Source organism: Teleopsis dalmanni, chromosome 2, assembly GCF_002237135.1.
Source record: "Teleopsis dalmanni isolate 2A chromosome 2, ASM223713v2, whole genome shotgun sequence".
NCBI lineage: Eukaryota > Metazoa > Arthropoda > Insecta > Diptera > Diopsidae > Teleopsis > Teleopsis dalmanni.
This window is the reverse complement of record NC_051847.1, coordinates 220,566,799-220,588,555: the sequence shown is the minus strand read 5'-3', so window position 1 is coordinate 220,588,555 and position 21,757 is coordinate 220,566,799. Positions and strand designations below refer to the sequence as shown.

Genomic DNA, 21,757 nt, shown 5'->3' with positions numbered 1-21,757 from the left:
ATATAAGAATTATCTAGTGTCTAAATTATATGATAACATATCAAGAATGACGGAATTCCTGATTGTCAAATGCACAACTTCGGTATTTATCTTACAGAAAAAATCGCAAAATGCATCCAAAGTAATGTCAAAGCATTTTATATAACACTAAGCTAATCAAACCACAATTGACTACAAATGTGTAATTGATCTTTGGCTTCTTCCCATTAAAGTGGCTTCTTCACCTTGGCCAAGTGAAGTGTCAATAAAAATTCCACTTATATATAAACCGCTCTTGTTTCCAAACGATCCCTACTATATCACACTTCTTTTATCCAATCATTGATAAATTGATCTTTGGCTTCTTTCCATTAAAGTGGCTAGGTTTCTTCACCTTGGCCAAGTGAAGTGTCAATAAAAATTCCACTTATATATAAACCGCTCTTGTTTCCAAACGATCCCTACTATTTCACACTTCTTTTATCCAACCATATTAGGATATTGACATTTCCTTTCATATTAGCCACCATTTATACATCATCATAGGTAAACTTGTTCAAAGGATTTATTTATTTGTCTATGCTAATAATCTTACAAATGCAATGCAAATGAATAAAGTAGGACATGATATGATAATAATAATGTTGTTGGTATATGTGTAATATATATAGCTACTTAAATAAAATTTAGGAAAAATGTGAGCATATGTTGTGTCCGGACTATTGAAATATTGTTTTTTTTCTTATTGCATGTAATATCTAGCTTACTTGATATGTCTGGCATATTGATTGATTGGATTATCGGAAGGTTATTGAGAGTTCGAATTTTAATTTATCTGATATTTTTTTTACAATTTAAATATATGACAAGCTGAACTATAACCTCCATTATTAATCTTATGAAATCTATTTACTAATCTGATAAGGCTAATTTTGTAGTTATTGAATTAATTGATTCATATATAATCTATGCTCTTTTCCAAGTGATTGAATTTTTTCATCTTCCGTAGGAAGAAAGAATATTAATTTATTTTTTTCCCAAAATATGTTTCTATTTTTATATTAATAACAATAATTTTTAGCAGTAATGGTATATGAAAGAAACTTTTAAAAATAACCATAGATACTTATTAGTTAGAAAAGAATATTATTTTTATAGTTTTTTAATTTTATATTCAAAGTTGAGAAAGACAAACTACAAAAATGATCCATTGAAGTATAATCTACTAAGTTTTTTTTTTTATTTTTATTAACTTTTAAATAAATTTCCATAATTGTTTACTTCGTAATTTATTTTTGGTTTTCAAACAGTACGGCTTTTGATTTTCCACTTCGGCGACTTCAACTAGCAAATATTTTCTAATTTGCAACTACTTAAGCATTGCTGTTTAAGTAGCATTTCTTTAACTTCTATACTCGTATTTCAGCCAAACCCCATGGATTGGAACTTGCAACAAGTGCGGCAATTGTTCAATGAAACATTTCTGAATATCTTAATTGCAGAACATTTTGCTTTTGTTTGCAATTTATGCAAAGTGGACGAAGAGTTTTGCTCGTTACTGCAAAATTCGCTTCTACAGCATGCAAAGGTACTCGAAAAGGTGAGTTCAAGAGTGCTTTATGCAGTTTGAAATTCATTTCAATTATAATTACATTGAAAAGTTAAAGTTAACATAATAAGTACAAGTATGTAGAGATAATAAGAACAAAAATACAAAAATATTTTTCATAAAAAATATTTAATAAAAAAGAGTTTTTTTTTTTTTGTTATTTTAATAATTCGAACAGACTTCAATACGTAAGCTTCTACGTTTGATATTGCGTATTACAAGTTCAGGGAATCGACGCTGTTGCAGCATCCAATGTACAGCGAAATTTTTGCAATTTTTGGCAAAATTGCATCGCATCCACAGTGAGGATAAAATACTAGTGGCTCAGTTGGAGCGTCTGGCACGGCGCATTATAGTGCAATCAACACACGATAAAAATGCTATTTACGATAGTTTCATGCATAATGTAGAAGAGGAGATGGAAGACTATTTGGATGGGCAATTGGAATTCCTGCTGTAAGTGTAGCCATCAATAATTTATGAAAATGTTATAAAATAATTGAGCTTATTTATTTAATTTAATTCTTTCAATAAAATAAAATTAAATATAATAAAATAGAACAGAAATATAATATTTTTTAAATCTATTTTTTGTCTATTTAATAACAGTTTAAATGACTTGGAAAATTTACAATTGGGAGTAGAAACGCGACTGGATAAGTCGGCTTTAGAGAAGCAAATTATTGATGAGAAGTGGTTGTTTGCACAGGTAAGTGAACACATTTAATCCTGCTTACTCTGTTATAAATATTAAGCATTAAGTATATTTTAATCCAAGTCTAATTATTTGTTTTAATATACATTTATTTGGTATTTAAAACGTTATTAAAATTATTAATACAGTTGTAAAATATTTTTTTGTACTAATTATCCTAATTAACCAATTATAAGTTAAATATATAAGCATTGATTTCAAAAAGATTACAAAACATTATATTTTATTTTCACTCCTTTAATTTCCACTTGCAAAAGTGTTTTGCAGATAAAAAAAATAAGATTTTTTATTTCGTGCTGAATAATACATGCGTAAACAAGTGTTTTCAGTTAATTAGATAAATATATTAATCTTTGAATAACTTAGTTTAATGTTAAACATTTTGAAAGTTTACAGTCTACTACTGCTTTCATGATATTTTTCACTTATAATCTTTAGCGGTGTAAAGACTATATGTATGCTTTTAATGATTGATTAGTCTGCATTTATATTCATTTAAAAAAAATATGTGTATGTATAATGTATTTAATATTGGTTTTATGATATGTTATTGTCATTGTAACCCCTGGGAATTTTAATAGGAAGAAATATGAAATGAATTAAAAAATTAAAACATGAGTTAGGATGTGATTAAGTGAAGGTAGAGTGGTGAGTGGAAGGGTTGTTTAGTTTAAGAAAACGATAAGGTCGTGGATGGGTATTAATTGGGCAAGGTAATGAAACCTGATCAATTTAATAAGTCAAAGCCAAAGGTCAATACAACTTAAGTTAGTGTAAGCATAAAGGCAAGAAAGCAGATTTGCAAGATCTTATATGTATAACATAAAACAACAAGAAAATTAGACGAAACCAAAGCCAAAATTAAATTCTATTAATTTAATTTTATGATGTTTAATATCTAGCATTTCATCGTAGAGTTTCCACAAGAAATCTTCCAATCAAATATAATGAAATCATTTTGAGATGTCGTGGTTTGTCTGAATGTTTAAAGTAGCTTTTAAGTTATATTTGAAATAAATGCATTACATTGTCAAAATAATATATTTTGCAGTTGAATAGGTAATAATTACTCTACTCTATTATTACTATTGTTTAAAATCAGACAACTTTCTATTCGAACATCGACTCCAATTAAATCTTCAGCAATTTGTGTATGCTTTAACTGTTACTACATGTACATAATATGATTTTTTATGTATACATACATATATTTTTGTAATTCATTTAATTAATAATTAACTTTCAAATAAGAGATACTTATAGTGGGACGTTGGGACAGCGCACCATCCAACAAGTGGCCCGACTGAAGTGAAGGATTAGACGAAGTAGACCACGAAACAATTTGGGTCCTTTTTCGTCCTTCTATTCTCGGATGTCGTTATTGAGTTAAAGCTGGAGTGGCAGAACTACATCTCTTGTTAATGCCAGCAGCTCATTAAGCTTGAGGTTGCCAGCCAAGTCATCACCAACCCAATGGTCACCCAAGACACCATTAGGTTGGTGTCTCCTACTTGTCAGTGCTGGACATTGGCACAATATATGCACCACTGTCTCCTTTTCTTCTAGACATAGTCTGCAAGTGTCTTCCTCAGCAAGAGTTATCTTTTTGAGGTGATACTTGAAGTTGCCATGTCCAGTAATTAGTGAGATCAGCCAGCTTAGGGTTCCCCGCGAATAGCTAAACACTACTTTTATTGCTTCTCTGACCTACGGTTTCGGCAACATGAGTTTGGTCTGTCTACAAGTGCTCATATTGTAACCCAATGGTATTCTGGGTTTTGGGCCGCAGATGTTATGGCTTGATCCTTGCTTTGCAAGTATGTCTGCCTTCTCGTTTTGCTCAATAGCGATATGAATCTTTTTCTGATACATCTGGCAATACAATAAGTCATCCAGAGCATGTGAGACGGCCATAAGTTCCGCCTGATAGACGGAAACATATAAGATAAGAAACAAATAAGAGATAAGAAATTAAGATATTGTTTATGTATACATACATATATTTTTGTAATTAATTTAACTAATAATTATCTTTCAAATAAGACATAAGAGTTTGATTTACAATACTATTGTTTTGGAAACTTAAATTAATTATTTTTTTATTATTTATTCTACATTGAAAGAATATTTTGTAAATCGGAATTATCCAAACTATTTATGCATAAAATAATTGACAAATAACAGGTGTAAGCGTGCTTCAGTTTAATATAAAGGACATTAGTGTCAGTGGCAATTTATCCATTCAAATAGAAATTTATAAAAATTTCAGATTTTATAATCTCTCATGCGAGACTATGCATAAATACTTATTATTTTATGTGTATTTTTAAACTACGATTTGTTTATTTAAAAAAATATTTTAATTTTAACAGCATCAATCTTCTGCTCCAGTTTTCAGAGAAATAAATTTATTTATATATAATTTTATTTTTTTTCTTTGAATTATTTGCAAAAAGCAATAATCCTAAAAGCAAATTATTTTACATTTTATTGTTTCTTACTAGAATGTTGCACACAAGTTTGAACGTGTAGTGCAATTTGATAAATTTTATGTCACGCCAAATGTTGTTTTTATTTGTACTAGCAAATATTTTTGCAACTAATCCAATGAAATACATAATCTGCAAAACAATAACAACCGAAACAATACTAGCCATAATAGATGTTTTGCACCCACATATATCAGGGTTCGAACATTTCAATTGATTTTATTATTTTAACCAGAAAGTGCATTTTGTTAGTAGCTTTTGTTTTATATATTTTTTTTGTATTTCCCTTTTATTTTTATTATATCAGGTTTGTTTACTATTCTAATTTTGTTCTACTTGCATCGTACTATTTTTTTTGCTTGTTTGTAAAATTTCATTGTTTCTATTTCGCTTTCCATTTGCAGTTAATTAAATTCTCAACACAATCCAACTACGATTTAGTGCAAGTGACAAAAATCCTACTCGATATACAATCGGAAAACAAACTACACAGTATATTCAACAATCTAACGTTCGATGTGCCGCGAGTGCTGTGGCATACGATTGCGATATCATTGCAAACAATGCTAACAACATTTCGCAACGATTGCATGCAACATAATCCGCACATACACTACATGCAGCCGAATCCATTAGCAAGAGTTTCCCTCGCCGTGCTAATGGCACGTCTTGGCGCAATTGCTATTGACAGAGAAGTGCCACTGGTTACTAATACCTCTGTCAAGGCTATTATTTCTAATGTTTATGCAGATGCTGGAGATGCTAATACCACAACAGTGGTACATTTGTCCAATGCCGTAATAGCTCTAATCGAGAACATCAAGCAAATTGAGATGGCAGCGCTAATTTACATCGAATCGAAATTCATGGAAAAATTTTTGCGCGAACACTTGTTGCGTCCTGACCACATAGCGATACTCTTAAGCTATCTAAACTGGTGCTGCAAACGTGTCAAAAGACTGCTTTTAACTGAGCACCAGCACCAGCACCAGCGGCATACTGAGCAAAATAGTATTGGAGTGCTGCTGCGTTGTATTGAGGTGCTACTGCAACAAAAACTCATTTGGAATGAGCTAAATCAAATTGAAAAGGTGCCACTTACTACGACTGCTGACAAAACAACAGCCGACAGCATTTTGTCCATTTCACACAAAGATATGCTGTTGTGTAATGTGATAGATGTCCTTGTTTTACTATTGACAAAATCTATGCGAAATACAGTTTTCTATAAAAAATATAAAACCTCGATGATTGCTGTGAATTGTACTGATACGTTAAATAGGAACTTAAGTGCTGAAGAAATTGGAGATATGAACACGGAGGAAATGTTAGCCACTTTTGCGCCGAAAGCTATTTTTGTGGCGAAATGGATTGAAGCAAAACTTGGTTTCGAGCAATTGACTGGCACACTCTCTGCAAGCTATATTACAGGTCATATCTCTGGTACTAATGGTTCTAGTTTAACTGCTGAAGCAGATAATTGTAGTATGAATAGTGGAAACTTTAACGACTTTATAGGTTTAGATGTCAAAGGTGCACAAGTTTCAATGGTGAGTGTTTGTAATGAATTATTGAAAATTATGGATTAAATAGTAAGATATCAATTATTTTTGTGGAATAGTTTTATTTTCATTATAATTTTATAAAATTTTGTTTTTATTTTTATTGATTTTTTATAATTTTTATTGTAGCAAACTATCGAATCGATTGGTATTTCAATTTTAAGAATGAATCAGTTCTACGCATATGCTGTTACGCCTCATGAAATTATTCAACAAAGTCTTGCTCTGGATAATGTAAGTGGATCACATGATTCACCACATAAACGCTCGGTAGCAACCGCGATTCAATCCACAAAGGGAATTTTATCGACAATACCCGTTGAAAGACTTAGTGATGTAGACGTATTACGCAAATTTATTAAAAGGTAAGTAGCTCCTAATATAATATTATATTAATGCAAATAAAATAACATTATGGTGCTCTGAAGTTAAAGCTCTTATAGAATCTAGATTTTCGTTATATATATAAATATTAAAATGCAAACAAATATTAAATCCATTGATTTATAAGTTAAAGAATTAATTATATTGCTAAGAAAAGCAGGTACATTCATACTTATGTTAAGCACTTATGTTAAGTAAAAACAATAAAAAAGGTTAACTCTACTTTTGTCGAAGCCCTACTATCCTTCACACAGATTATTTAAAAAGAAATTAATTATTTACTGTCTACGTACAATGGTTTTTAGTTCATATTTTTAAATTTGATTTGGAATGCTAGCTCAAAACCTGGCTTTAAGAAGACTGTTTAAGATTCTATGGAATATTAGATCAACAGACATACATAGAGATCTTAGGATTGACTCAGTAAATAAATATTCACTAAAGTTGATACGCTACTTAACCCCGCCCTAACAATCCCCAAGTCCACTTCTGGATTCTCAGGAAGATATGCTGATTTAAGGTCCGTCATAAACTAAAAGACAAATAAATGATTTGATTTCTTAGCCTAGTTAAAGCCTAGTGTGGTGTAGTGATAAGCCCCCCAGCCATTATAGAATAAAAGTGCGTAATAGCACTAACTCAAGAACAAGAAGAAGAAGATTATGTATAATAATATTTTTTTTTTAATAATATAGTAACATATTGACAATTTAACATACCTTATTTATCCTCTTTGTGTAAGGCTTGCTTAAAATAATCAGTGTATAACTGGGTTTAGTCTTAAGGCGGTGCTAGAGAACAACACTGGATATATCGGTAGTGACAATGGCCGTCAAAATAATACTAGAAAGTAACTATTTTTAATAACACAAATAAATCAAGAAAAAAATTAATGATCTAACAAAAATAACCATAATTTCTGTTATGTCAAAATCATAGCTGTCAAAAAAAAAACAAAAAAAACAAATTTGAAAAGTTTGACAAATAAAACATCGAACTCAATCTATATGTTTAATATATCCTATAAACAAAAAAACGCTCAACCGATAGTCTCTATATAAAGGAGACCTTTATGGGCTATAATTTTTTTACTTAAGGCCAGCATTTAGGATGCTCACCACATAAAACAGCTGCTAAAATACAATTTTCTCTTAAACTGCAGAACTGCACGAATGATATTTAAACTGTGTAATCTATAAAAAAGTACAGAAGATAACTTATAATATTACATATAGGGTCTCTTTTTAAGAATCCCACGCTACAAAATAATAGTTAAAATCTATATATCTGCTAAACTGCTAAATAAACTTAAATGATATTTAGTCTCATCTAGGTCCATTTAGTGATTATTCAAAACATTATTACTGAGACATTATGGAGACTACAAAAACAATCTACATTTAAAAAATATGTTGAGAACATCAACTTAATAAATTTGAAGAATTTAAGGTGGGTATTGTTATTGCTTTATTACTTGCTCACACTTTTCAATTTATAAAATCTTAAATAATGGATTGTTAATTGTCAATTCTTATGTTGAGGTTTTTTCGGGTTAGTACAAGTGCGCTGGAGGATTTCTACAGAGTCCCTCCCTTCTTTTTGACTAATTTATATACTTCTCACGAGCTTCGCTGATTTTTCGATGACTGATCTAAGATCTGCATACCGCCCCGTACGGCTAGTTTCAATTGAACTCCTAAATCCTTAAATCAAGAATCTTGTGTTTTTGGTGATTCCTGTCTTATTAACTATAAGTTATACTTTATTTCTGGATGTTTTAAGTAGTTACGTTCGTCGGCAAATCAAGTTACTATTTCCTTAACCTAGTAAAATGTAACTATAAAATGTGGTTGGGCTTGTTAGCAACCAACTTTTATTACCACAATATCTTTGCTGATAAAACTTTTAATAATTGCCAACTTGGTTATGTCAATTATGACTACATTCACAGCTACTGTGAAATGTTGCTCGTTCATGCTGTCGCTGATAAATATAACAAAATGTATTGCACATGCAAATTAACAGCAACTACAAATATATATGTAGCATAGAATTAATATAGGAGTAACATATCATTGACTTTGCAGAGTACTAGGAATATTTTATATTGCAATTAAAAAGATAACTTCTGCGGCTGGTGCACGGAAGTACGAATGTACACCTCGGTTGCAAAATAGGTAAACAGAGAGATAGAGAGTATGTAAATTATGTTGCAATATGCAATATGCAATATGCATATGCAATATGCAACATGTACAACGGGGTTCATCGTTTCGGGTCTGTTCGTATTATATGTGATTTGTTTATTACACTGTGGTGAAATACCGCAACATTTAATGTTTGAGACAAGCTGCAAGCATTTGACTTTCTACTTGCAGGTTACTCCATATCAATGTCTCAGATATGCATGCAGGAGTGTTTAGAAGTACATATGTGTTTTAACGCTGATAATTCTATACTATTTTTTCTGTTTATTTTGTTTTTGTAGCTGATGTATGTCGTCGGTGATGCTTGCGACATTTGATGCGTCTACATATGCTCGTTTGTGGATTCATGTGTGATGATGTGGTTTGATTTTGATATTTTGATATAACCACTGTTATTTCTGTTTTTGATTGTCTCAACTGCAAGAAGTTTAGTAAAGAACTGTAATTTTGGTTTTTTGTTTTGATTTAAAGTGTATTAAATATTATATCTCATATCAAAAGTAACATCAACAATCAACAATAGTTACATATACTGCATAAGTTAACGACGACCGTTAAAAATTGTTCAGCAATGTTTCCACAATTTTTATGGTCCAGTGAATTAAGGTTCCAAAAAGTTGAAAAAATAACTTTGACTTCGGATTTGGATTTGTGTATAGCATGTGAGATATACAGATATGTCAAAGATACAATCTAAAATAAAAACAAAGCGTCTTTTGATCTTTAGAAATAATAACAAATTTATTTATTTAATTTATTCAACCATTAAATATAATTAAAGATAATTTCATTTTTGAATGACTTTAGAAATTATATTGTTCGCTGCTTATGCTTTTGCGTATAACAAAGTTAACATATATAAATATCTGCTTTTGAGATGAAATTCAAATTTCTAAAAATTTATTTTTGCTCTGATTATACTAAACTCTGCAGTTGAATTCATTTTATAATTATAGATGGTAGTTTATAAACTTTAGTTATTCACATTTGATTTAATCTTAATTTTTATTTAATTTTAATTAATAGATTACCATGCATTGGCAAAGATTAAATGTTACGCAAAGCCGCCTCAGGCCTTAGCTATACCAGTTTGTGACGCTTATATTATTATATCACTGTTATAATTTTAGTCATCTCAATAATTAATTTGTTTAACTTTGTCTTTTAGTTTGTGACATTAGAGTTCACCAATATGTTTAATTTGTGATCTCGAAATTACTTACTCTAAAATTTTTTTTTTGATGTATGTATGACTTAGCCTATCTTACATGCATGTATTTTTGTAAGATAATCTTAGTAGATTAATGGTGCCAACCATTATTCTGTAGCTCTATCATAAAATAGTCAAGATAGTTTACAACTTTTCTATTCAGAGAGGCTGAAGTATTCATCTTTCGGTTAGAAAAACTCTTATCTGTCTTTAGTTTTCTTTTATGGGTATGTTAATGTCTTTGCTATCGACCAGGCTTTCGCAATATTCAATATGTCCAATAAATATAAAATTTATTTTCATTTTTTAGTGAATTTAAAGATACCTCTCATTTGATTATGTTTCTAAAGTATGTGTTGTGGACAACATATACTGTGAGGCAATATCTTGTTTTGGATACTACAGTTAATGTAATGATTACTTTTGGGATAAGTTACTATGTGATCAATGTTCCCTGATAACTATTATTATTTTCCAATGTTTCATTCACCCTCACAATCGTTTCTCCTTTAGATCCAACTTATTCAAAAATAAGTTGAATATGCTGCGTTTTAACCTCAAGGTTTTATGCCATCTCCCCTCTTCGTTAGTTAGAAGTTGGTGAGGTTGGTTGATATTTTTGTAAGCAATAGTATTTTTCTTTTTATTTTTTAGTTCATGATATTTTGATATAAGTATTTTAAGTACAGACTTTAAATACTCTCATAACAACTAAGCAATACAACTCAAGCTTATATTACGAGTACAAAATTAGACTGTGATTAATTTCTTAAATAAAAATTTAGTTTTAAGCCCTTACTTCAATTCTATTAATATTGTAAAGTTGATTTGCATTAAAATTTGTCATTTTCCATTCTAACTTTATTTGGATGACATTGTATTAAGTTTTTCTAGATAGAAAGCTTCTTAGTTTATAAATAGACATTACAAATTAACCAATTGAGTAGAATGCAATACCATCTAACAATTACATTCTACTCAATTGCAGATTTGATCAAATTTATGTCCTTACTGAAAATTACACTTCACTTTGAATATATGAAATTCATATAAGTTAGTCACATTAGAATAATAACTAACCTTACTACTTATCTCTTGCATTTCATGATGCAATTCAGTCTGAGGCAGTACTGCTGGTACTTATTACTTTGCTTCAAAATCTGAACAGCTTCGTGGCATTTTAGGTTTAAAATTTTAATGTAAATATTTTAATTAACAAATGTAATGAAATAACCAACATTTGATTATGCTTAACACAAGCTTTGCGTGTACATAAGGATATGGAATCCTTATTGTGATGTTATATGCTTCAGTCTGTTAACCACACTTTGCGTTTTCCCTTGATTTTAGTCCTTTGCTGCAGTTGAGAAATTTTGTGTTTCATTTAATACTTGAGGCGTTTTTCTGTTGTGATAGATTTTCCCACAAGAGTTTTTAAGTTCTTATTAACAAATTTCCTCAACAATATTATTTATTATTTTATACTACCAAAACAGTAGCACTTGTGTGTCTGTTGTTGCACGCAATGTTGGGATGTTAGGATTTCGTTTTATTTATTGATTAAATTAAAATGAAAACATTAAATATGTGCAATGTTTATTAAAACTTAATTGAATTAAATTTGAATATTTAAGTACAAAGTGTTAAATTTAAAATTTATTAAATAAAGATTTCAAATTGTTGCATTTTGATTAATTATAAATTTGACTTTGAACGCATTTAACCAATATTACTCGTAGTAATACTTTCATATTGAAACTTACGTTCGTTTGCATTTAATTTAGACCAAAGATGATGTTTACCTTAGAAATACTCAATCAGCAAAACAATACAAATCATTTGAATTAGTAATGTGTCCGTCTGTCTGTCTGTCTGTCTAGATTTCAATAGTAAATAAAATTTTGCATAGATACGAGTAGCATTTGCACCTTAGTGCTTTAAAATATTCCTGCATATGGTGTTCGGTTTTTTATTTGAAGTCTAGAGTTAACTCGAGAGTTAAAGTGAAGCCTATTCCACACATGGCATACCAAATGGAGTGAAATATATGTTAGTCGAAAATTGGAAGATCTGAGTTGGTGTAAGGTAAAATTTTCCATCTTTTGTTAGCGAAAAATTTTGTAAATAATAATGAAAAATAAAGATTTTGTGTCTGGTCGTGTTTTCCGGCTATTTTGCGGTAATAGATCTATTCAAACGAATGCCATATCTCTAATAATTTAAATAAGTTTTAACAATTCAAAATGGATGGCACCTTTCTGATCCTCCTAAAAACTTGGAATGTTACCTTGGCGTCAACGATATTCGGATTTAGTGTTGATTGGGCAGTACTTAGCATTTTTTGTGCTTGAAATTAGTTATCCTGGTAGATCTGCTTTCTATGACTAGTAAAAAATTTAATCGATAATAGACTTTTTTCTGTGGTGTTTATCTGTGAAGATCTGTGCTCAATAAATATGATTATTCCATAACTTGAACGTTTTGTAGTATTTAAAGTAATATTTTAAAGTGATTTTTATTTTATAATTTAATAAATATTTTGTTCTGTGTATTTTTTTGAAACGATTTACAACAGCAATAAAAGTTTTAGATTGTTTATTTTATAGATAAAGTTATATAATACTGCTTACGCCAACCTTCGTAACCTATTTGATCGAAAAACAAACCACATCTAATCTACACATACGAGTACATATCCTTTTGTTTTATTACCATGGATTTGTATCATTTACGGAGTTTGCTACTTTAATCAAAAGTTCTTTAATGCAATTACGAGTATACAGAGTCACTCTAACATTTTTGAGAGAAGCAGATAATTTCATATGAATCCTCTTCGTAGTCGTACTTCTCATACCCGTACTTGTGTGACAATTTTAATTCAATTTAATAAAAAAAAAATTTTTTTTCTGAAATTTCATTTTATCTCTTTTTCATTATTATTTCAGATTATCAATTTTTGGCTTTACAACACGACAACAATTCGAGGAGTACTTCATGACATTCCTGTTGTTAATCAATAAAGTTTATGATGAAAATATGGTGGACCAACAGGAACAATTTCAAATTAAAAGCACTTGCTTAGAAGCGATTTTAGAACTTTTAATTACGTACAAAACTTTTCCATTTGTGGGTGATAAAGTTTCTTCCTATTTCCATCATACGACGAGATGGTCTCGCATTAATTGCGATAGTATAAGGTAAGTGACTTTTCCGTTACTGGATAATTGCTGAATATGTGCGGAGTGTGTATTCACACGAATACAGGTTGGAAAATGTTAAGCTTTGCTACTATCTAAAAAGTTGGTTGTCAATGTCAGAGCGTTGTAAATTGCTCATTAGCAGAGCAAGCAATATAAATTTGAAATCATCAAAAACGTTGTATTTGACATTATTGGCACAACTTTGATGAACTGTTCTGAAGTACCATCAAACATGAAATTGTAAAAATTAAGTCATTTTAAAAGTACTTCAGGTAAAGCAATATTTTTTTTTTATATAAATAATAATTATATACATTTATCTGACATATACAGTAGCGAGTAATACCCGCACCATAATTATGCTTTTCATTTCAATATAAGCATACATTGTATTGTTTTTATATTAAATGTAGTCATGCTGCAGTTGAGGTATTAGCTTTTTCATGTATTTTTACTTTATATATTGTTTTTAAGGTATTTTAAAAATTTATTTTATATTTATTTTAAAATTTTACGTTAAATATTTTGGTGCTATTCACCGCAAAACTTTTCATGGTTTTTAAATGTTGAGGATTTTTAAAACTATTTATGCAGTTTCGGTTTATGTATAACTTACTTTTTAATTGGTATGTTTTCGTGAATTAACAAAAACACTAATGAAAGCATTCGTAAAGCATTTAAAACCGATTTTAATTGAGAAAATCCCAATATTTTTTTAAATTTTTGGTTTACCTATAGAATATAAAAATTTCATGCAACAATCTTATACTCCCCATCATTAAAATAGGCCATAGAATAATAACAAATTGCATATTGAAGAAATTGATAAAACCGGCTTTACAATGTCACATCACTATTTTTTTGTAGTGAAATGTACTAGAATAGAATAGAAAATTAAGAGGTTACTGGCTGCAAGTGTATCAGAGCACTGCAACCAGAAAACATTACGTCCTGCGAATGAAAGTCCGAATATCAGCTGCAAAGGGCATCATAAGATTAGATGGAATAAGTAACTTTCGGCTTAGTAACTCCTTCTGTTTCAAATCAAATCTGAAAGATCACAAAGAATATAACTAGAAGTCTCATTCGCTTCCAAGCAGAGTCGCCATGCCATACTGTTTGCTCAGATAGATCCTTATTGTTGAAATATTAACACATGCGGTGACGACTTGTCAAATAACATGCTAATAACCTCAGTTTCGGTGTACCAAGAGGCATACCTTAGGTATATTGGACGAACCAGCGCTTAAACCTACCGGCTACCTGTAATTTCGCACCAGTAGCGATTTTTTTCGCTAGTTTTAAACCGCTTTTTTATGAGAGATCTCTGTATGGTCCAAATTATTCCACAGCCAGAATTGTATGACTAATCTAGTTTCTGCAAGTTGAAAAGTACATTAACACCTTGTATGACGCAACTGTTAAGATTGTTCACTTTTCAAGTAATTAACAATAATAGCAGTAAGATATTTAATATTTAAGTTAAAGGGATACAATCCCAAACTATTAACACTAAAAACAACCAAATATATGTTAAATATATTGAGAATTAATAATTTATAAATATGTGAATTCAATGAAAATAATCTTTCAAGAGAAGTAGTAAATACTTGAGATTTGCAAAGCAATAAATTAAATAAACTAAATGCATAACAATGAAAAAAAGGGCCTCGTCTAAATATTTAGTTTAAAATTCAGCTAATAGTTGTATATTATTTTACAACTAGTTTGTTGTCCTTGTTTTTGTTAATTAAGATATTAAAAATTATCCTTAGATACGTATTGTATTAGAACTGTTACGATGTTACGACTACCTGAATAGTATGTAATATGTTTATAGCATCGCAGTTAATCGATTTTAAATACAATATTTATTAAATATAAATAAAATATTATTGAGAATCAAATTGCTCTTATCGAAAATATATTAGAATTTCGAATCGAAACGAAGAACTGTAGTATATGTTAAGTATATCTAGTAGAAGAGAAAAAAACTGAATAAAATCCTGCATGACATGATATCCGTAAATAATGGTTTATAACCATGCAATTGCCACGGGTGATTAACTCATTCATAACAACAATAAATACAATAGGAAGGCTTCGTGCCAAAACGATTTATCGTAACTGTGGCAGTAACCTGCCAGTGCCAGTAAAAAACTCATAACTCTGGTCAGAATGTAGTGCACATTATGATAACACAGAGGGATGTGAATATATTCATTTACCAGCTACCAATTAAAAGGTAATCTTAAGAAATCTTAATTACGCATATAAAACAAAGATTCAATACAACTACCCCTACAGACAGAAATAATACCGCAGTAATGAATTAAATCGTTTATTTTGAGCATTAAGGAGGACATACGCACGGTTCTATAGCAACAACAATACAACAAAATAAAAACATTAAAGGACCTCATGCGTCTTTTGTTCTGATGGTGCATGCATCATAAAGCAATTATTTTATATAAAAGTCAGATACTTTGGTATTTTATGGATAATTTGTGGTTCAATGCTAGGAGGGAATCGAAAAATATAGCAATAATACTAACAACTTTTTGAGTGTTAACTAAAAATGTAGTTACGAGTACATCCTTAAGAAGATAATTTCTTTATTATTATTTTTAATTTTAATGTTAAATTTATTTGTTTGTTGTTCCATTATCATATCCACAAAATGCGCTTAAAAATATATGCTATAAATAAAATAATGTTTATTTTATTAAAACGTTATAAAATTTTAGTTGTTCTTCTTGTTATCATTATGTGAGTAAATGTAAATTCACCCTAAATAAAATTATAAATAAATTTACTGGTTTAAAATTTTTATAGGTCATTTATTGACGCTTTAATTAGGTATAAATTTAAAAATAAAAAATATAATTTGGGTTGAAAACATAATTGAAGAGTTCATACTAATACACAACATTTCAACTTAATTGTTGCTTCAATTAAGTTCTATAAGTTCTAATACTTTTAATAAAATTAATTTTATTTAATAAAGTAATGTATATTTAATTAAATTATATATTGTCCATTCTGGTCCGATAGTTTTTGTCATCTTTCTGGCAAACAGTACAGTACAGTACTGTACAGTACAGTTTAAAATGGTTCCTTGTATTGTCCGGTAAAAGCTCAGAAAGAAACGATTCCTTTAAAATCCCAGCAAACAGATAGCACCATTTATTTTTGATGAAAATTGGCTTCAGAGGTACTTTGACCTAGTTTATCTATTATACTCCATGATCTTACATACTGTTATTGCAGACATCTCATTTCTCGTTCTAAGTAATGATGCGTTTCAAAAATGGCTTATTATTTTTATTATTATTATATATTTATTTATTATGATGTCTGTGAGCAAATTACAAACAGATGATACCAAATGTCAAACTTTGAGATTCAACCTAGACGTAACGAATGTTCAAGAATGTTTGAATGTTTGAGAATTAAGTCTGTGATCTCACGATTTCTTATCAGCCGGTTTGAATCAATTTATGCTATTATTGTCAGGTTTTTGTCAACTAGCCTTACATTCTATGACGCATTTTTAACATCAAAATTGTGGAGCGTTGTCTGATCAAAATTTTGGAATTCGATTTTGGCACTAGACTTCTGACTATATATCTTTTCCATATATATAGAATGGATTTTTGTTGCTTCAACAGCATTTTTACATTTCCTTTTTATTTTCCATATTAAAAAGGGCATCAACCAAGAGCTACTACTATAATCAATCGAATTTTTTACAAGCAAGTCTAGCTATATGACGGCAATCTATATTATATTATAATGATGGAGCCTAAGTGCTTAGTTTCAAGTAAAATAATACTATTAAGGACGGTTTTTGAAAAAAATAAAATTACTTTTCCAATAACAACAGAACGCAATAGTTTTATGTTCTAGTATCGGTTCTCTCTAGAAGTTAGCAGTAGAGTTGTTATTAGAACTCTCCCCAGGAAAAGCTATTAAGACACTTCTTCCTAATAGCTTTTACGAGACAAACACTTGTAACTCTAGAACATAAAAGAGAGTCTAATTTAAGCAGTGTCTTCACTGAAGACACGTTTAGTTGACGTCTTTTTAAAGAAACGTTTAGATTTGAATTTTGCAATGAGTATTTCGGTAGGAGATATTGTATTTGCTACATATAAAAGATGTAGATCTGCAATATTGTTTTAGCAACTAAATAAACTTGCTAACCAAAACCAATTATATTGTAATTTTTTTCACTAATTTCATATTATTTATAATACTTCTCTCAGCAAATTCTCTAGTAAAAATTAGTTGCCGAGCTTATTGTGAGGCAATCAAAGTTTTGCTGGTCCAACCAAAGTTTTTGGTTGGCGTTCGGTAATTTTTATGACATCCATGAAACATGCAGCACAATTTAATTTATATCATATCGATGTTGCTATTGTTGTTGTTGTTGTTGCTTTCGTTGTTGTCTGTTATGATAGTTTTGTTGTTTTTAGTCGTACATTTGACAAGTTTAAGGAAGAAAATGTTTGTGAGCAAACAAGCTCGTAATTTGTCTGCATTTGAGTCACATACTGTAAGCATGTTTTATACGCTTGTTTGGATTAATGTCCATGAGTGTGTAAATGTGCATGAAAGTATCTACTTGTGCCAACATATGCATTCATATACTCGTCGTAGAGATACTACGATGCTATAGCATAGATTGTTTTGCGTCATTGTTTAGAGAAAAATGAGAAAAATCAAAATTGAAAAGTGGAAACGAAAAAGTAAAACAAAATTTTGTAAACATTTAACTTAAAGTTTTAAGTTGAACTTTTTATTGAATGAATTTGTCATGGCATACACAATATCTCTTATCTCTTATCTCTTATCATATTTGTTTCTGATGTGTTCGTTCATATTTCAATTGAAATCATTCTCTTTTATTTTTAGTCTTAAAAAGTTGCATAAAGTACAATTGCTTGTTTCGGCATCAAATGTTTTCTATCATCCCAATTTGGAACGACAACTTATGACTGATACGGTTATTGGTACGAAACTTTTCAATGCGAATCAATATGATCTCAATTTTATATGGCAGCAAATGGAAGCCTATGCACAACCCACAACAGCAATGACAACGCATATAAATGTTACCAGTAGCAGTAGCAGTGGCAGCAGCAGTTTTCCTGATCAAAATGCCTCAAGTGGCACTGAAAATAACGAAGCAGCAATACGAAATTCTGACAATGAAAATACGGCAACGAAAAATTATCGTTATTTTACAGCACAATCAGGCGTCGATTTTAAGAGTAGCTCTCAGCTTATATTTGATGTTCTGATGCAGATTATTGAGGTAAGCATTATACAGTACTGCTCACTATCTAACATAGCTATATATCTATCTATCTATCTATCTATCTAACTAGCATTTGCATGCGTATGTGCTTGTGCAGCATCTTTTACTGCTTGTTGTGTTGTCTAATGAAACATATGTAATCAAATCCCAAAACGAGAAAATTCAAATTCATTACACATTCAATGACTGCGCGAGTATACGCGTATTCCCCACTAATGATCTACTTCATCCATACATACTCGTCATACTCTTCGTAATTGTATATTGACATGTGCGTTATTGTACTGGTACAGTATATTGTGTACTGCGTACTCGTATCTCTTATCTGCTATGAGTTTTATAACTTACATAAGTTATAAATTCAGTAGGTTACATGGCAATTTTTTTTTTTGTCTGACGTATTGACAGTATAAGCTTGCTTTTACTGTCACAGCAAACTTTATAAAGCTGCGAAGTAGGCGCTAACCTTTAGGTAACTAAGTCAGTTAAATCTTCCATAAGAAATAACTACAACAATTGCTCTTAAATCTTCACGTACATCCATGAATGACTGACGCACATGTGTATTCGCATCCTACATTTTAATGGGTGAAACGCTTTTTTTTTTGTTGTTTGTAGGTGAAAAACGACCGAAGAAGTGTATGTCATACTTGTTACTTTAAGACTCCCCTATGTGTCATTTTGAGTTGTAAGGTGGTCGGTTAGGTCGATTCAACTAAAATGTTTCTGATAATATTGAAAAGTTCAAGTGAATTTGTAAGTTTATTAAAGGTTTACAGAGAGCGAAAGGAAAGATGACAGCATGAAATATAAGTCAATTTCGGGTTAAATAAAACTTTCCAAGTTTAGTTGAACTTTTCGCGATGATTTTAATTTAAGTTTTATTTTTAATAGCAATTTTACAATTTTGTTACTATAAAATATTGAGTTAACAGAAAGTGAATTTATTGCACAATAATCAAGTTAGAGTACTCGTACGTGAAACATGTATCTAAGTACAATTGGTTTGCTTCTTGGTACATGTGAGTTAAAATTCCTGAAATAAAATTGAGTGAATAAAGTACAATTAGTAATAGTAAAATAAAAGAGTAAAATAATTTTATACTTTTTTTTTTGGAAGTATAAACATTTTATGTACATAAATAGTTAAGATAAATTGTTCAATGAGTGTTTTATAGAAAAACTTTGCATGCACCAGAGCTAACAACAGGATATTTGCCGAAAAACAGGTAGTTTGTGAGCTAGTACCATCACTTTTTAAGATTCCCAGGTGACCGACAATGAATAACCCGTATGCACGCTTTCTGGAAAGCCCCTGGCAATGAATAACACTTTTATTTTTCTACTCCGACTCACAACTGACAGTAACCGTTGATACGAACTTCTAATCAGTCGATATGCATACTTAATAGACAGTGTTCCATCAGTACGATAAATGTATTGGCTTGTAAGTAGCAAGCAAGAGTTATTAGTTGCTAACAGTACTTGCTGTGCTTGAAGACGAACCATGTCACTAATGTTGTGTAACAAACGTGTTCTTTGTGTATTCATATTTGGTTCATCATTTTAAAACACCGTACAGTTGCAATGTTCCTACAATTTTATAATCCTCCTCCGCTTCACCATTGTATGTAGATGCTGGCAGATGCTGTAAAAAAACAGCAAAATATATACTAGCCACTTGGCTGTCATTTAAGAATCTAAATATTCCTGCTAAATATTTTGTTGTTCCAAAGCACTTCAATAATGGCAAAAGTGGCAGTGTAATTTTAGGTTTAATTCATCGAAAAATAAATATTCGTCCATTTTGTTTTCACTCTTTCTACGCTCTATATAAATCTCGAGGCATTTGTTTGGAAATACCTTGCCCTTATCTAAATTTCGTTTTGTGAGAATGTTAGTAGAGAACTTTCGAACAAGTAAAAAAGGTAACAATGTAAGAAACAATATTGATAAATATAGTCAGACCTTAATTTAGTATTCTATACCTTCTTATGTCCGTTAAAGACTATCCAGAACTATAACAATCCAATATCAATGCAAATGATATTGAGTAATGGTACAGCAACTCAAAACATTTTATAATTTTAATTTTTTCTTCAATCAAAATTTAAGTAACTGTAAGATTTAAGTTACTTAAATAAAATTTACCATTCCCTAAAATTAAATTTTAAGAATACTTGTAAATAAACATAAAAAAATATATATATATAAATGAGTATAAAAAAAATGTTAAAAAAATTTCATGAAAAATATCTAAAATCTCACTAAAGGTATTTATAAAAATTTAAGGAACATAAAGTTCCTTCCTTTTTATGGTGTTTTTATCTCACTTTCATTTTTCTTTACAGCACAATCACATTTTAGTGCTGCCAAATCTGGTAAAATTCTGTGAGATTTGCGAAAGTCGTGATCAAATCAAATGGATTAAGGATAAAGCTTTTAAATTGCAAGAAACTATACCAATGGACGATACCATTTCACATCAGGTAAGACAAGTTGTAGCAACATATTTTGTTACATTTCATTTGGAATTGCAGCAGCAAGGATTGTACAAGAACGTTTGAATTTTGCTGTCATTTCCTCCTTACCCTCCACTTCTGCTAGATTCTTGTCTTGTTTTTTACTATTACAAAGCAAAGCTGCAATTGCAATTGCATTCTTTTATTTTTCTTCTTTCCTGTTTTTATCTAAGTTTCATTCCTCTTTTTTGCAGCACCTCATCTATTTATTGTGTAAAACTCAAGCCATGCTGATACCGACACTGGGTGAATTGCAGCAATTGTGCATTCTTATTTGCAACTATTTGAAAAGTTCACATATTTTCATACGCAACGCCACCTTAAATGGTCTACTAAGCTTACTGGAAAGCTGCTCCAAAACCAACACAACTATTGGCAAATTAAGTGAGGAGTTAACTTTATTGAGAGATTTAATTGTTGGCTATATTAATCGGCATGGAATTATCGATGAAAGGTAAGTTGAAAAGCGAACTCCTCTGCATAATAAGAATTAATTTCTCCTCTCAAATCCATTTGGTAATGAAAATAGCAAATATAAATTGGGATTATAATTTCCC

At 30.1% G+C, this 21,757-nt stretch overlaps 3 protein-coding genes across 5 annotated transcripts in view; 1 reads left to right on the top strand and 2 right to left on the bottom strand.

The window, feature by feature from the left end:
* The window catches only part of LOC119681029 (structural maintenance of chromosomes protein 2-like), a 51,908-nt gene extending 44,288 nt beyond the window's left edge, over nt 1-7,620 (bottom strand). For both annotated transcript variants that reach the window (XM_038094090.1, XM_038094091.1), the window contains exon 1: nt 7,458-7,620. The gene's annotated coding sequence lies outside the window, so the exon portion shown is untranslated. The remainder of the gene's footprint in view (nt 1-7,457) is intronic.
* Nucleotides 1-21,757, bottom strand: part of LOC119681024 (lateral signaling target protein 2 homolog) — a 420,855-nt gene that overhangs the window by 335,613 nt on the left and 63,485 nt on the right. The gene's annotated exons all lie outside the window — the stretch shown is intronic.
* The window catches only part of LOC119681023, a 98,105-nt gene that overhangs the window by 53,332 nt on the left and 23,016 nt on the right, over nt 1-21,757 (top strand). Inside the window, exons 17-25 of the mRNA XM_038094079.1 lie at nt 1,406-1,579; nt 1,767-2,044; nt 2,198-2,297; nt 5,197-6,342; nt 6,484-6,719; nt 13,101-13,352; nt 18,273-18,675; nt 21,030-21,167; nt 21,395-21,654. Coding sequence (XP_037950007.1) covers nt 1,406-1,579; nt 1,767-2,044; nt 2,198-2,297; nt 5,197-6,342; nt 6,484-6,719; nt 13,101-13,352; nt 18,273-18,675; nt 21,030-21,167; nt 21,395-21,654 — 2,987 coding nt within the window. The remainder of the gene's footprint in view (nt 1-1,405; nt 1,580-1,766; nt 2,045-2,197; nt 2,298-5,196; nt 6,343-6,483; nt 6,720-13,100; nt 13,353-18,272; nt 18,676-21,029; nt 21,168-21,394; nt 21,655-21,757) is intronic.